Below are 17,625 nucleotides of genomic sequence, written 5' to 3' on the forward strand. Positions count from 1 at the left end.
TCAAAGACCTGAACCAGCTTCACACATAACCAGGTGTAAAGGTGGTAAGTTATTTGTATGTGTGGAAGAAATAAATACCACATTGAGACAGCATTATAGAATGGTTTCTTTTTTTTTTCTCTTTTTATGTTTGTGTATTATAGTGCTCCAGAACCTTGGGTTTGTTCCTTCCTATAAAAGTAGGCAGCTGAAAGAGAAGAAATTGTAAAAAGATTGCGTTACTGTAGCGCAGACTGTTAATCTGTTAACTGCAGATTTGTACAGATATTTATGGTCACCAGAAGATGAATCATTTTAATGGGCCCCTCAGTCTTCACCTACAGCCTTTTAGTTCTAATATCCTCAATGATACTTTGTTTCCAGTCACAGACAGCTGGTCTATAAAAGATTCTTCTATCTTTTACACCACTCTGTCTAGTATAAACACCAAATTCCATTATGCTAACATGCTAATTGCTTAATTCTTTAATTATGTTTCAAACCTCACTGTTATACAATTATCATGTCTAGGTTAATTTTTAACTTATATTTAATCTTGTTTTATCTTAATTAAATATGGCTAACATCAGCTAAACATCCTAGCACTGCTATTGTGAGCACAATAATATGTTAATATTAGTATTTAAATACAGACTAGCATTAAAGCAGTTAGCATAAAGAAGAGAACTTTAACTGCTTGTTTACAATAGCTCACTAGCATGTCTGCTAGAAAACCAAAGCGAGCTCTAACAATGCTAGCTGTGTTTGTTTGACTTTTTAAATACAATTTGAAATATCAAAATGAAAAAGTTCAAATGTTACTTTACAGGCTTGACTTATTACGGTCATTAATAAAACTTTATTTACATTGTTTGGTTAACGTACAAAAGTCTTGCAGCTTTGCATCTATGTTGAAATGCCTTTGGATACTTGCAGTTATCCCACAGTGGTATCTAAATGAATTTGAATAGTCACCAGGACACTGCTTGGATAAATTTATTGGACTTTAAAACTGCTTCAATTCTACGTGGCACAGATTCAACAAAGGGTTGGAAAACATTCCCCAGAGATTTTACTGCAGATTTGTTGGCTGCACATCCATGATATGAATCTCCCGTTCCATTACATTCCAGATGTGCCATACTGAATTGAGATCTAGTCACAATGTAGGCCATATGAGTGCACGAACTCACAGTAATGTTCAAGAAATCTACAGACCCTCTGTATTATCTATTATAGAAACTTTTGGATATCTCTCCGGGTATAAGGTTAATATGAATAAAACTATTGCTTTGCCACTAGGAAATTTGCCCAGGACATGTAATATCCCATTTACCTGGTCGGGTTCGGGATTTAAGTACTTGGGGATACACATTTTACCTAATATAAGAGGTATATTGAAACAGAACATAGACATAGTTCGTAACAGTATTAAAAAAGACCTTTCCAGATGGATGGATCTCCCGGTCTCTTGGATGGGAAGAATAAATTTAATTAAAATGAATGTGTTGCCCGGCTTTTATATCCTCTACAAATGCTCCCAATAATTCTTACTAAAAAACTGTAAAAGAAATTGAAAAAGATATGTCAAGGTTTATTTGGAGGGTAAGAAACCCAGATTAAGTATGAAAACGTTACAGCTGCCCAAAGATAAAGGGGTCTTGCCTTTCCCAACATCTTGCTGTATAACTGGTCATGTCATAGTAGAGTTATACATGAATGGATCCACACATATCTAAAAGACACAGATGATCCCCTTGAAGCCTGGACATGTCAGCCATTTAATCTTCTAAGTGAACTAGTGAGTAAATATAATAAAAAACATAACAAAGTAATGATTGATACTTATTTAAAAACATGGCGTGATATGAGTAAATACACTGAAAGTAATCCTATACTTAGTTATCTAACACCTTTTTTAAATAATCAGCACTTCACACCGGGAATGGAAAGTGCAGTATTTCAGAGATGGTTTGGTGCAGGAATACGTGTGGTGGGTGATCTGTTTGATGGGAATGTTTGTATGTCTTTTGAGCAGGTCCAAAAGAAATATACTATACATCAAACGGATTTTTTTGCATTTTTACAGGCTCGCCACCTAATTACTTCATGTCATGATGCTTTGCATAATACAATGCAACTAGGACCCATGGAAAATTTCTTCCTACATTTAAGTGCAGATAATAGTACTATAAGACAGTTTTATAATGCACTACAAGGTTATAATAAACACAATATTGGAAAACTGATTAGGAGCTGGGAGGGTGACCTCCAGTGTCAGTGTGATGATCATGCCTGGAGTGAGTCCATACAATCTGTGCATTCTTTATTTCTTAGTAACAGATTTAAAGAAATACAATATAAAATTTTACATAGACAGCATAGAACACCTATTTTTCTGAATAAAATTGATCCGAGCAGGTCTGCACAATGTATTAAATGTAAATCTGCGCCGGGGTCCTACGTGCACTGTCTTTGGACTTGCTCAAAAATCTCAAAATTCTGGCTCTGTGTAACTAAAGAACTAAAAGGGATATTTAAAAGCAGAATACAAAGAGATCCAGCTCAGTATCTATTGGGGCTGCCAATTTCGAACAAATTTCCAGATAAAAACAAGCATATACTTCTATGCAAACTACTGTTTTTGGCAAGAAAATGTATTCTTTTTAATTGGATTAATGAAAAACCACCAACAATAACTCAGTGGTATAAAGAAATTTTTAGAGTATTACCAATGGAAAGACTGAGTGCAAAATTAAGTGGCAATGATGATATTTTTTGGGATATATGGCGCCCGCTATTGGATTACTTACCTGATGATCTGAAGAAAACCATACTGATAGGCACAACCCCACTTCACTGGCGGGTTGAGATTGTCAGGAGATATATGTAAATGATTGGTAGACCGAATTATATATACTAGAGATGGACCGATCCGATATTACGTATCGGTATCGGTCCGATACTGACCTAAATTACTGGATCGGATATCGGCGAAAAATAAAAAATGTAATCCGATCCATTAAGTATCAAAAAAAGCATCTCACAAAACTTGCAACACGGCGTAACTCGGCTCATAACCGTAGCACTTTGCAGCAGTATGCATCATGTGATAGAGCGGCTGTGTGTATTTGTAGCCGCTACCAAACCAGCATTTCATCTCCGAGGAAGTTATCCCAGAGAGAAGTAAAGCAAGTGTGTAAGTTCATCTCTGAATGTTTGTAAAGCGTTCCCGTGTTAAGCTTAACAACCGATATATGGAGCGACTGCTTCTCTCTCTCCCTCACCTTCCTGCCGCTACTTCAATCGTGAAACTGCTTAACGATCAGCTGATCGGCTTTTCTGTCGAGTCCGTCTCTCTTCTTTGTTTTTGGCCCACTTTGCACCAGAAAGAGGAAACCAGCGGCGGAACAACAGCAGCACCTTTAAGCTTGATAAGCTGTTGTTAGAATTTATTTAATATTACTTTCTACACCAGGATCCTTTTCTACGTAGCTGACGGCTGGTAACTGTGCAGGGGCGGATCTAGCAAAGTGCAGCCAGGGGGCCGATAGGGAATGAACAGGAAAAGGGGCACAAAGACATACTTTTCTTTCTTATTCTCATTTAAAATATGTAGCTTTTAATAAATAATTATCTGAATCTTACACCCAAAGTTTTAATCTGATGTAAAATGTATAGAAGTCCATTACTATATATAGTAACTCTTAAGTCTATATACCCTAGTAAGCTATAGTACTTTTTCCTTTGGGAAGGTACCGTCTGTGAATTCTGCAATTCTGTTGAAGAAAGATGTTGAATCTATTTAATTATTCTTGAAAAATAATTTGTTTCTGTGCATTTTTTCCACCCTGCATCAAATTAAAGTTGATTACGTCGATTAAGCATCATGAGGTGGAGGGTGGGGGTGGTTCCTATTTTTTTTTTTTTTTTTGCTGGGAGTTTGCAACCCTATTAGTTAGATTGCTTAATATTTCTGCTAAGTACTCTTTAAAATACCAGAATAGGGAGGATGGAGTAGGTTTAAGTTAGGTTTTAAGTTAGGTAAGGTTTATTAGATTGATCAGTGTTGCTGAACTATGAAATATTTTGGGTGCAGTGTATTTTTTACACACAGGTATAACAGAATAGCTTTAGTGTTGTTGTTTATTTAAACTTGAGTATGAACTTATACAAAATGCAGCAAGATATTAAAAAAAAACAGTTTTATTGATTAAAAAACACAATATCGGATTCATATCGGTATCAGCAGATTTCCAAATTTATGATATCGGTATCGGTATCGGACATAAAAAAGTGGTATCGTGCCATCTCTAATATATACTGTATCAGTTTCCCGTTTACATGTCTCAGATTGCTCATTGTGGGGTTTTTCTTTGATCTGTTTTGAGGTTGTTTTTTTTGTTGTTTTTTTTTGTGTTTTTTTTTGGTTTGTTTGTTTTTTTGTTTTGTTTTGTTTTTTTTGTTTGTTTTGGGGGTTTTTTTCTCTTCCTTTTATTGTTTCTGTTTTGATGTCTGTTTTGTTTTGTATAAAGGGAAAATTATTAATAAAAAAAAAAAAAAAAAAAAGAAATCTACAGATCTACAGACCACTCTTTGTCCTGAACATATCTCCTACTGCTTATCTTTATGTTTCACACAACCAATGTACTAAGGCTGGGAGTAAAAGTAGATGTCCAGTCACCAAGCACGTAAGAACAGCTGTAACTGTATGAATGTGAGTTACTGTAATTTTTCATCTAGTGCACAGAAGGACACAAGCGAAACAATGAAAATGTGTCAGCAGCTGAGTACAAATAAACCAGGAAACAAGTCTTTTCTAAACTATCTTTTCCCGCTCCTCTTTCATATCCTGCTTGTATTTTTCCCCATTGTACTGTTTCTCACCAGTTACCAAAAAATCTATACACACTGCATGTTTTTCATCTCCATGCACCAGCAAGTTTTACTGTACCACAAAGGTGTGTACTACAGGCAGTGCAGCCTGTGTGTGGGTCTGATTATATGAAATCATTAGTAGTAATGATGTCATAAACCCAATGACGTAAAGTAATAATATTAGTCGTCGTAGTTTTACCATTTAATTTTCAAAACCAAATTCAAACATCATGTGAAAACTCTTTTACATCAAACATCAGTGCACTTTTGTTGTGGTGGATATGCCTGAGTACGTGTGAATTTGATGTGTGTGTGTGTGTGTATATGTGTGTGTGTGTGGGTGTGTGATCGTCTACAGATGGTCAGGTTCCCTCATATTCAGACACGACTGGGTTTCCTGCGGCTGAACAATCGTGGGAAAAGCAGAGGTCAAGACAAAAGGAGAAATAAAGAGAGAAGGAGGCTGGGTTGCATCCAAATGGCTCACAATGACTTCCTGCTTTTTTCCTGGTGGATTAATACAATGTGACAGGTGAAACCAATAGCCTGCTGGCTGATGTTTGTATTGACTTCAGCAGGTGGAGACGTGAGAATGATGTGGGAACTGAAATAGAAATTAATAGAATAATAGAGCAGAAATGAATGTTTACCCTGATGGTGGACTGAGTTTGCCTGAGGATGGAGTTTGTGTCCCCTGGGTGATCCAGCCCTATATTGAAAGACACCTTAAGAAATACATAATAATGTTTTATAGTTTGTCTTATGGGTATTTTTTTATATGTGTACTATGATGTGGATCTGTAGTTTCTGTTGTTTTGTAGCATTTTTTGAAATGAAGCAGATAGCTGCCCCTGGTTCTGCTGGAGGTTTCTTCCTGCTAAAAGGGAGTTTTTGCTTTCCACTGTTGCCAAATGCGTGATCACAGGTCGTCGTCAAATTGTTGAGGTTTTCTCTCTATTGTTGACTATATGTGTCTATACAATCTTTACCTTAAAATATAAAGTCGCATGAGGTGACTGAATTGAATTAAATTGAATTGAATTGAAGTTGCAACCCCTAACCCTACTCAAGTAAATCTAAATAAATGTAAGTAAATATAAGTATTTGGAAAAGTGTACTTCTAAAAAGTACTTTTATTGCACCATGTTCATTTACTTATGAGCTGCTGTAACATGAATCAAATGGCTCAGCATGCAAGTTCTATAGAGTCTTGCTAACGACCTACTAATTTTATTCAGGTGTGTTGCAGCAGGGACACGTGCAAAAGTTTCAGGACACCAGCCCTTGAGGACAGGAGTTCGACACCCCTGGTTTAAGGCATTTGGGGGAAGTTATTTTTTCTTGTCACTGTGTGCCATCAAACATCAAACCAATACCACATGAAAGGCAGTCCTGTTCTTGTATTAATCAGCAGGGGATGTCGCATAAAAGGAGATGAAGGAGACAAAACCATGTGCCATAGTCAGGGGTTACAGTGGGCCAGTGGTTTTGCAGTACTTCAGCATCTAGCTAGCCCTAAAGACGAGCGAGCGTGAAGGGAGTGATGTTTTTTAAGTGTCAGGAAATTTCAAATCCGACATTTCTATCAGCTTAACAAACACACAAACTGTTTGTGTGCAGTTTGTCTCACACTGTGTTGCTAGCTAAAGGTTCAGCTGCTGTATTTCACAGGGAGAGAAAACACAGAGAGCTAACTTCACTCAGAGATGGAGTAAGATAAGGAAGAGGACACGAGAGGACGAAGAGGGGTTGAAGATAAGGACTGATCGGTGGTGTTTGATAAACTGGAAATTTAAAGCTTACATGTAAGTCCTCATGATTATAAATCAGATATCTGGTCTGTACACATGACATTATGTTTTTTCATATTGTGAAACCTGCTGCAAAACAAACTGAGGTAGACTCGCTGTGTTATTTAAAGGTGGCATGAAAATCCTCTGCAGAATAAACAGGTTAGTTTGCTGTGAGGGGTTTAAAGTAAAGAACAGTGTGTGACTGGTGCACAGTGGCTGTGGTTTCATGGTCAGAGTTAGGTTACATAAAGTAAAGCAGAGATGAATCTGAAGTTAAGCTGATGATGCTGAGACTCATTCATCGAATTTCACCTTCATACCAGCTTTATACCTTCTAGAAAAAAGACAGCAGCTACTGTCAGTGTAGAGGATGGAAATCAGCCAAGACAACTCATAAAACATCTGCTTACATCTGGTTGAATTAAGTTGTGTACATCCACAAAGAGCAGCAGGTCAGCTGGTCACAGCCTGTACACTAAGAAAATCTACTGGAGCTCCCAATAGAAATTATTGTGATTTATGATTTGTTTCCCCACACTGAGCCAACTGATTTTAGGGTTCCCCACATGCTGAAGGTTTAGAGGCAAAGCCACCCTCTACAATTAGCAACAGAAAATAGAGCTGTTTTATTTTTTCTTTTTCTCTGCTCATGTTCTACTTACCTGATTCAAGCTGAGTACCTTTATTAGAATTCAAATTTAGACTGGAATAAAGTTTATATTCACATCTACTAAAATTATTTTATTATTACAATAATATAGCACAAGGTTCAGTTAGTGTTGCACAAAAATAGGTGGTAGAAATGCTACTTTTCACTTTCTTACTTTGAGTACATTTATGAGTCTGTACTTTTTCACTTTTACTTGAGTAAAGAAGTCAAAACAGGACTTCAACTTTTACTGGAGTATTTTTTAATCTGCACTTCCACTTAAGTACAGAATTGTCTGTATTTTTGCCACATCTGCTTGTCACTTATTATCAGCTAACTGTTGCAGAACATAATCGTGTCCACTCGGTTCCGAGAATTGCAGGCAGTCTGGCTCTACTGTTCCCCCTGTGAATTGTTCTGTTAACAAATAACTTCCTCTGCCGGTCTCTCAAAGTCATTCCAAAACATGCCCAGTATAAATGCATGTTATGCAACCACAAATATATATATAAAAAAGCTACATTTCAATGAGTTTTTCTTTCAGAAGACCATCAGGTTGTCCCCACTGTCTAAAGAAATTAAAATGGGAAAACTTCACGGGTCAAGATGACTGTCTCTGGGGACTCCTCAGGTGTGATTGTAAGGTGTTGGGTTCATTTGGTCTACTTTTTTCTACTTTTTTCATTCTGCTGTAACTGATGTGAATACAAGGTCACAATAGCTGTTCTTTCCAGTCTCGACGAGGAGCCACTGTGATAAAACAAAGAAGCAGGGACTGTAATGCTCTCTACAACATGGACATGATCCTTCGGTGGTTTCTCACCGACCACTTTGTTCCAAGGAGTTTCTGTTCCCCCTCATTTTACTGTTGTAACTTTATTAACGGCACCTTTAGTTACAGACTTGTACTCCAACCTTCCCCCAATGCCTGCTGTCCCATAGCTGCACTGTTTTAACACAACTACAACAATACGGTGGAACAAATATACACAGACACATAGTGCAAAATTAACCATTCAGCTGAAGTTGTATCTTTCTGGTCCCAGCACAAAACTATAAATAAGAAAAACAATTTTGGAAAAACTGTATTATTTTACTGTCTGTAGTGACTGTAGTACTACTTTCCTTTTAGAAATGAAGCAATAATTTTTTTTCTTCCCACTTCCTCTATGGACCTCCACTGTGCAATACCATTTCTATGTGCAATAACCCAACTGTATATACACAACACTATTTATTACATATTAGTTTTTTTTAAAAACTGGCTTGTATATTTGTACATTTTATATATATATATCTTTTTCCCTCTGTTAATACTGTCCACATGTATATAGCGCTGCAGAACTGTACCCCCCCCCCAGCATGTTTTGCACTGAGTAGATGCTCTGTATCTCATTGTACAACTGTATAGTGACAATAAAGGCATTCTATTCTATTCTATTCTATACCTAGTAGGCGCTGACACTGGCTGAGCTGACATGTAAAATAAAAATATGCAGAAACATGAGTGTTCACTGCCCCCCAGTGGTCATGTGGTACATTTATAAGTTGAATCCAATTACTTGTGTCCTTGTGCACAGTTTTGACTAATGGGGGTTCCAGAGTGTGGGGGCCCCTCCCTGGGGCCAGTAGGCACTCCCTTCCTTCCCTCCCCATCCTCAGCTGCCTCCCTCTTCCTGCTCCACCAAAGCCACCCACACACGCAGGGCTTGGGGTGCAGGTGTGTCACCAGGGTGCAGGGGAGGCACTCCCCCTCTGTCCCCTTCTGGCTGCCTGTGCCTCAATTTTATTCCGCAACCTAGACATCCACATTACTCATACTCTCATAACACATACCTATAGGGCCTTGGGGGTGGGCACGTTATACAGCGTCCAGAGGACGGTCTGTGTATTCAAACCCACCTCTGGCGCTGGTGCCCTACCCTCAATTTTAAATGCATATAGACACTGAGGGTTTTCGGGAGGAGCCGTGCTGCTCTCTGGCAGGAAGCACCTTGCCCTCCTGTGTTTTAAATGCACTTTAGAACAGCACGCAGCAACACTACATATGAGTGGGCAGAGGGAAGTTTGGGGCCTTCACTCACCCCCGTTCTGTTAACCGTCGGTGCTGGGGGGCTGGGAGGAGGTGCTGGCCGTCGGATTGGGGTCTGGGATGCGGGGCCTCCCTGCTACTGCAGATAAGGAGGCGGTCTGCTTTCCTCCACCCCAGAGAGAAGGGTTACATCTCCTGGGTCTAGGTACGGTTTGCCCCTCTGGGGGCAGGGGTACCTGGACCTGGGATATAGAGTATGTTTGGGGAGTGTGAATGTGTGTATAGTGTCTATTTGTGTCTGTTTCTACGTCGGGTGAGTGCCGAGTATTTGTTTGTGTATATGGGGGTGGGAATGCATGTTTGTGTCTCCGTGCGCCTGTTCGTCTGTGTCTATATGTCAGGTTGGGTCTTACACTCCACCTCTCTGGAAACATCGCAGGCTCTCCGAGGTATGGAGGCCTATCTCCCCTCACCACACTCTGCCGGTGGCTGATGCCCTCAGATGTTGGTGTGTTGGTGGTTCTTGGTGTCTGGGGCTGGGCGCTCATGTATGTACCGACTCACTCCTGGTGGCCGATTGGTGGGGGTTGGTGCCTGTGGCCCAGCTGGGCCCCTTCCGGGGGGTGGGGTGCCCTCAGGCCTCTGGGCCTGAGGCCCGGTCCTCTCTGGCACAGCTGGCTGCCGGCAGAGCCCGCGGGCACGAGACTGCAACCCCCTCTGGCCTCTGCTCCGTGGCTGCTGGGTGATCTCTCGTTTGGGGCTCTTCTCAGCTCTTCCCAGGAGGGTGGCATTAATTAATATTTAGTATCTACTGTTATCTACTGTTAGCTAGTTTATTGTGATGGTGTTGTATTTATTATGTTGCTCTTTTTTGTTTGTTTTCTCGTCTGTTTTTTTTTATCTCCATACAGGTGATCCAGGTGTTTTGTTTCTTTTTCTTTTTCTTTCTTCCCCCCTTTCTCACCATCTCTTCTCCCCTCTATTTTTCTTTCTCTCCCTCTCTTTCTTTCATTCTTTCTCCCTGTCCTATCCCCCAGTCATGTCTGTCCCGTCTGTAACAACCGAAAATAAAATAAAATAAAAACATAATTATAATAAAGGTCAATCAAATGGACCAATATGGCAAGGCCATGAAGATGCACTTGGTAAAGTAAATCCGCTTGGCATCTTTCTTGGCCTTCAGACAACAATTCTGATGGCTAAAGATCCAAACGGGACAGGCAAAAAAAATAAATAAATACATAAATAAAGCTTTGAGGCACAAACACAGAAAAACATTTGCTACTGCATCAAATAAGTTGATTCTCTGGGATTTTTTCAGTCTTTTATTCCCATCTAACAAATCCTCACTTCTAACTGGTGACCTCTGGAGCAGCCTTTTTCTTTGGATGGAAACCACTAGTGGAAGAGACAAATGACATGTAGGCTTGTATAAAGCAGTTAAAACAGCTTCACCACAGACATCTGCAGCAGTAAAATGCTTTCGGTTTTTAAATCAAAGTACATTTACTCAAACCCAAATTCCCTTTGGGGTTTAGCATCCATTGTAAAACTGCAAAATTAAAAATAAGGGAGCGGCTGAAAGTAGCTTCTACTCAAAGGAAAAGGCTTACAGTGAGTTTTACTAGGAAAGGAGGAAAAAACATGTTGGCTTGGCAGAGAGATTGAGCTGGGAAGGATTTGCAGCAGGTTACGGTGGTTAAAGATAGGATGGAAATGTATTAGCGAGTGAAGAAAATGTCTTGATAAGGTGGAAGGAGTACTTTGAGGGGCTGATGAGGAAATGAGAGGAAAGTGCAGAGGATTAGTAAGGAAAAAGTGAAAGTAGCTATGAAGAAGGGTGAGTGGACATACCTGTGGAGGTATGGGGATGACTAGGAGAGAGGACAGTGGGTGCATAAACAAGATTGTTTAACACAATCCTGGAGAGCGAGAGGATGCCTGGGGAATGGAGAAGAAGAATACTAGCACTAGTTTTCAAGAACAGTGGTGATATGCAGAGCTGTAGTAACTACAGAGGGATAAAGCTGATGAGCCATACTAAGAGGATATGGGTAAGAGTTGCTGAAGCTAGGTTAAGAAGAGAAATGTGATAGTGAGCAGGACTATGGTTTCATAGCACTACAGATGTGATGTTTTCTTGGAGAGTGTTCATGGAGAAGTACAGAGAAGGTCAAAAGGAGTTGCACTGTGACTATGTGGGTCTAGAGAAACCATATGATAGGGTGGTGAGAGAGATACCTTGGCAGAGAAATATGTGAGGGTGGAGCAAGACATGTATCAGGACAGCAAGACAGGGGTGAGAGTGACAGATGGGTTCAAGGTGGGGGTGAGACTACATCAGGGATTGGCTCTGATCCCCCTCTTATTTTGATGAGGTCAGGCAGGAGTTTCCATGGAATATCAAGTTTGCAGGTTACACCGTGACAGTTTGAGCTGGAGTTGGCAGTTTTTAAGAGGTTAGGATTTTCACTAGGCATGACCAGAATGGACACGATCAGGAATGAGTATATCAGAGAGGCAGGGTGGGTTGATCGGTTTGGAGACAAAGTAAGAGAGGCAAGACTGGGATATTTTACACATGTGCAGAGGAGGGAGAGCAGAAATACTGGGCAAAGGATGCTGAATATGGAGGAGGCAAGCAGGAGGAAAACAGGAAGATCACAGAGAAGATTCATAGATGGAGCTGGATGATCCAATGAGGCAACTCCTAGGAAGAAGAAGATGATGATGATAATGATGACGACATACTAATAAATTGCCTAAATATTATGGCCGGAAATGGCTCAAGTGCTAAGTTTACTGTGACGCTGTCACTCAGCTCATTCTTCATTTGTAGCCTGTCTGTATAACGCACGTGCTCGACAAAGACACGCGCACACTGAGATAACAGCTCGGTCTCTCCCCGTCTACAGCTGCTATTGGTTAGCACAGGAAGCGTACCGCGGGAAAACAGGCAGCAGGACCCCGCGTCAATTTACGTTTCCGCTTCTAATTGGCTACGAGCTCAGAGATATTTCCATAACGTCGCAGATTGGTCGAAAGCGGCGCGCCAAACATCACGTGGTCTCGCTTTTCGCGCGAAACCGGGCTCTCTGTTGTCCGGAGCTGAGCGTGCTGTGTGTCAGAGAGGAGAGGAGCAGCTCGTGTCTGTTTTGCAAACTTCTTTTTGGATTCTCTTTGTTGTCGCAGTTTGACGGACTTGCAGCATGGATGTCGCCACAGCCACCGCGGAGACTGCCGGGGCGATGGTGAAGGACGAGCTGGCCGAGAAGTGCCAGAAGTTATTCCAGGCTTTCTTAGAGGAGTAAGTGAGGCAGCAGCGACCGTGTCGTATTGTTGTCGGCCGAAACGTGCTTGGCTTGACATCGCTCTTTTAATCAGCAATTATAAGGATCGAGTGCTGCTTTGATCGGCTGCTATTGGTGTCTTTTCGCTGCTTTTTCTTAACACTCTCTCGCTTCCTGCGTCACCCTGCAGATTTCAGAGCGGGGATGGGGAGGTGAAGTATGTCCGGGAGGCCGAGGAGCTGATCAGGCCTGAGAGGAACACCCTACTGGTGAGCTTCACCGACTTGGAGGGCTTCAACCAGGAACTGGCTACCACCATCCAGGAGGAGTACTACAGGTGAGCAGGCCACATGACCACCAAGTCATGGGTGCTTCCCTCATATCTAATCTAAATACTGAGGTGGAAGAGTGCTCTGCTGCATTTCAAACCATCAGTTCAGTGCTGTGGAGATAAGCTGTGGGATAACCTGAAGGATTCTCTGTTTCCAGAGTGTATCCCTACCTCTGCAGAGCAGTGCGCAACTTTGCTCGGGATCACGGGAACGTTCCTCTCAACAAAGAGTTCTACGTCGCTATCGAGGATCTGCCCACCAGACACAAGTAAGACACTGTTAACCAAAACCACCATGTACATCTCCATTTATCTGGTCTGAGCTGCCGTTTATTCAGCTAGATTGCTTTAGTGTAAAGATATTTGTAGAAATGTCCGCTTGGCTTGAATAAATTGGAACTAAATGGTGTTTAAGTTGTGGTGCATAAAGCAGAAATGCTACATCTCACACTGGTAGATGTTAATGGGAATGAAATGCCAAATCTGATCCTTTTCCTGTGTTAAATGTAGGATCCGTGAGTTGTCCTCCATGCGTATTGGCAGCCTGGTGAGAATCAGCGGTCAGGTGGTGAGAACGCACCCAGTCCATCCTGAGCTGGTGAGATGTTTATATCAGTGAAGAAGATACAAAGTTCAGTTTTTCGCTTGTCTTTTGCCATTAAACCCATTCTGCGTCCTTTGGTGCAGGTGAGCGGTACCTTCCTGTGCATGGACTGCCAGGCAGTGATCAAAGATGTCTCTCAGCAGTTCAAATACTCTCCTCCGACCATCTGCAGGAACCCCGTGTGCAACAACCGCTCCCGCTTCCACCTCGACACGCACAAATCCAAGTTCATCGACTTTCAGAAGGTAACTGTGATAAAGGACGTGTGCCTGTCTGTCTGCATGGATGAATGAGTCTGATTCTGACCCTGTGTACCCTGTTTGTGTATCCAGGTGCGTATCCAGGAGACACAGGCGGAGCTGCCCCGTGGTTCGATCCCACGCTCTCTTGAGATCATCCTGAGGGCAGAGGCTGTGGAGACGGCTCAGGCTGGAGACCGCTGTGACTTCACTGGGACCCTGATTGTCGTGCCGGATGTCTCACAGCTCAGCACACCTGGTACTTTTTAAAATTTTAACCATTTATGATCAGAACTATGTCTTGTGGTGTGTTTTTGTTTTGTTTTGGTTCTCATGACTGTATGGATGTTACTTCCAGGTGTGCGAGCAGAGACCAGTACCCGTGTAGCAGGAGGTCCTCAGGGCTTTGAGTCTGAGGGTCTGAGAGGACTGAAAGCTCTGGGAGTCAGAGAGCTGTCATACAGGCTGGCCTTCCTGGCCTGCAACGTGGCGCCCACCAACCCACGGGTAAGAAGCGCTCGCCCCTGTGCCTAAAAATGCAAACAGCTACAAATCTTGCTGTGTGATTACAAATGCGTCTTTATCACAGTTTGGCGGTAAAGAGCTGCGGGAGGAGGAGCAGACAGCTGAAAGCATTAAGAGCCAGATGACGGAGAAGGAGTGGGAGAAGGTTTTTGAGATGAGCCAGGACAAGAACCTGTACCACAACCTGTGCACCAGCCTCTTCCCAACCATCCACGGTCAGTGATAGAACCCCCGTCTAGCCTTTTTCTCCAATGGAGAATGCTCTCGTAGTTCTTTATCAAAGCTGTGACTTGTGAGTTAAACGTTAACGTGATGGTGCAGGTAACGATGAGGTGAAGCGCGGCATCCTGCTGATGCTTTTTGGAGGCGTTCCCAAGACGACCATGGAAGGGACCTCGCTCAGAGGAGACATCAACGTGTGCGTTGTGGGAGATCCGAGTACTGCCAAGAGCCAGTTCCTCAAGTATGTCACACAGTTTCCACCTTCACTGATTAGCTTTGCATAAAGTTTTTCTTTGTTCCATCTTCTGGCACAAATACTTTCTAGTACTCTTTGCTGTAGACATTTGTTGTACAGCAGTGTTGATTTGAATGTGTGTGCCTGTGTAGGCACGTGGAGGAGTTCAGTCCCAGAGCGGTGTACACCAGCGGCAAGGCCAGCAGCGCCGCAGGTCTGACGGCGGCCGTGGTCCGAGACGAGGAGTCGCACGAGTTTGTCATCGAGGCTGGAGCTCTGATGCTCGCCGACAACGTGAGTGCTGCGACTTCTGAAGAACAGTGAAGGATGTATTATTATGGAAAAAAATGTTTCTTTATGTAATTAGTGCAAGTAAAACTTGTTAACTGGTTTGATTTCAGGGTGTTTGCTGTATTGATGAGTTTGATAAGATGGACCTCAAAGACCAGGTGGCCATCCATGAAGCCATGGAGCAGCAGACCATCAGCATCACCAAAGCCGGAGTCAAGGTGACGCTTTCAAAGCTTTATGCTTTGAACACACTTTAAACACTTTTACGCAGCACAAGTGGAAGTTAAACTGGTATCAAATTCGATCGCTCGTCTCTGCAGTAGAATAACCAGACCGTTCCTCCGCTTCTCTCCTCAGGCTACCCTGAACGCTCGCACATCCATCCTGGCTGCTGCTAACCCTGTCAGCGGACGCTACGACCGTAGCAAGAGTCTGAAGCAGAACGTCAACCTGACCGCTCCCATTATGAGCCGCTTTGATCTCTTCTTCATCCTGGTGGACGAGTGCAATGAGGTACATGCAAACGTAGCGTAGTCTGAGCATCCTGTGCTTACTGGTTGATCTTTATGTTCTGTTTATGTTCGTATCTTTTATTTCATCCATTATTTATTTATTTTATGGTAACTTAGATGAATACTGCAGCTAATGATTTGCATTACTCCTAGGTGACAGACTACGCCATCGCCAGACGCATCGTGGATCTGCACTCCCGTGTGGAGGAGTCGGTGGACAGACTGTACTCTCTGGATGAGATCCGCAGATACCTGCTCTTCGCCAGGCAGTTCAAACCCAAGGTGGGTGTGCTGGTGTCCCCACGCGCTGACACCAGCGACACAGTTTTTACTGTTTAACACATTTCCTTTATATTAACTTTTGGACCTCCGCAGATCTCCAGCGAATCAGAAGAGTTCATCGTCGAGCAGTACAAGCGTCTCCGCCAGCGTGACGGCTCTGGGGGCGTGTCCAAATCTGCCTGGAGGATAACTGTGCGACAGCTGGAGAGCATGATCCGCCTCTCAGAGGCCATGGCACGTATGCACTGCTGTGATGAGGTACGTGCAAAGACACACACAAGTTTCATTCATGCAACACTCAATACTGAAAGTGGTTGATAAAATTTAATACTGCAAAACCACCCTGAGAATCACTTTAACTTAAATTGAGAGGGGGGGGGAAGACATCCTTTCAAAATAAAAGCCCAAACTGTGAATTAACCCTTGCCCGTTCACCCCATGCTTCTAGGTTCAGCCCAAACACGTGAAGGAAGCATTCCGTCTTCTGAACAAATCTATCATCAGAGTGGAGACGCCAGACATCAACCTGGAACAGGAGGATGAAATGGAGGAAGAGGAGGAGCAGCAGGAAGAAGGTACTATCAATATAGAGAAGATGTGAAATGACGCCATGCATCACCGCTGTTCATTTAATGTAAACTCTTCTCTGCATCTTTGCAGGTAACGTCCCGAATGGAGTAAATGGAAACGTGGATGGTGTCGATGGCCTTACTAATGGAATTAATGGACACGCTGACGGTGTCAATGGCCACGGCGAGCCTGGGAGCCAGTCCAAACCATCTCTTCGTCTGTCTTTCGCCGAGTACAAACGCATCTCCAACCTGCTCGTCCTGCATCTGCGCAGAGCAGAGGATGGTAAGAGATGTTCCTCCCTCCAGTCTGTTTTCCACCTCATTCCATTGTCTGCTCTGTAACTGTTCTTTTTCTTCTCACATTTTTTCTTGCTAATCTGTGTTGCAGCTGAGGAAGAGGAGGATCTGAAGAAAAGTGCAGTGGTCAACTGGTATCTGAAAGAGATCGAGTCAGAGATCGACTCTGAGGAGGAGCTCATCAATAAGAAGGGGCTGATAGAGAAGGTCATCCACAGGCTGGTGCACTATGTAAGTCTGCCATCTTAAAATGTGAAAAGATAATGAGTCAGCGATTCTCTAAATGCAGACATGCTCATTTATACTATCTCCCACACAAATCTCTTCCTCAAGGATCACATCCTCATCCAGCTGTCTCAGGCCGGACTGAAGGACTCAGAGTCTGCGAGCACAGAAGAGGAATCTGTTCTGGTTGTAAACCCCAACTACATCCTGGAAGACTAAACTCCTGTCCTCAAATTGATCGCTGCTTATTTGTGGCAAACAAGAGTTATTGTTCATAGTGTGTTTAATGCTCATAGTGGTGGCATTCGAGATGTGTTTCGCTGCTGTACAAAGATACAAGGATTTATCTAAACATTCTTTAGATTTAAAAAGATTAAAAAAAAAACATGTAAATATGCTGCCCTCTTCTCCAGCTGTTTGACTTCTCTTTGACTTAGTTTATTGTTGACTTTGAATAACTGTATATTATAAGCATACAGCATGGTTTACGTCCATGGTTTAAAGTGTTTTTGTATTATAATTATGATTTTGTGAATGAAATGTTGGAACAATAAATAAAATGTTGACAAACACAAATTTGCTTCATGTGCCTTTGTGTTGTTTTCTGATGCATTTTTTTTTTAAAGTAAGCTAAGTGAGTACCACTAGGTGGCAGCAGCTCCCGTTGTT

General features: G+C 42.3%; 2 protein-coding genes across 2 annotated transcripts; both read left to right on the plus strand.

The window, feature by feature from the left end:
* The first annotated feature begins 1,909 nt into the window (after positions 1–1,909).
* On the plus strand, positions 1,910–4,395 carry LOC120434485. Its single transcript, XM_039602647.1, has 2 exons — positions 1,910–2,893; positions 4,298–4,395. Exon 1 carries the CDS (start codon positions 1,925–1,927, stop codon positions 2,870–2,872), a length of 948 nt encoding a protein of 315 aa, XP_039458581.1. The 5' UTR covers positions 1,910–1,924; the 3' UTR covers positions 2,873–2,893; positions 4,298–4,395.
* An 8,005-nt stretch (positions 4,396–12,400) lies between these two features.
* Positions 12,401–17,532, plus strand: mcm6 (minichromosome maintenance complex component 6). Its single transcript, XM_031741412.2, has 18 exons — positions 12,401–12,638; positions 12,812–12,958; positions 13,111–13,221; positions 13,463–13,550; positions 13,640–13,801; positions 13,889–14,054; positions 14,154–14,302; positions 14,385–14,535; positions 14,642–14,783; positions 14,930–15,071; positions 15,179–15,286; positions 15,426–15,581; positions 15,734–15,862; positions 15,956–16,120; positions 16,311–16,437; positions 16,523–16,717; positions 16,823–16,962; positions 17,065–17,532. The coding sequence occupies exons 1-18, from the start codon at positions 12,541–12,543 to the stop codon at positions 17,173–17,175; spliced, it is 2,487 nt and encodes an 828-aa protein (XP_031597272.1). The 5' UTR covers positions 12,401–12,540; the 3' UTR covers positions 17,176–17,532.
* Positions 17,533–17,625: the final 93 nt, after the last annotated feature.

The sequence above is a fragment of the Oreochromis aureus genome, linkage group 18 (genome assembly GCF_013358895.1).
Source record: "Oreochromis aureus strain Israel breed Guangdong linkage group 18, ZZ_aureus, whole genome shotgun sequence".
In the NCBI taxonomy this organism is placed as follows: Eukaryota; Metazoa; Chordata; class Actinopteri; order Cichliformes; family Cichlidae; genus Oreochromis; species Oreochromis aureus.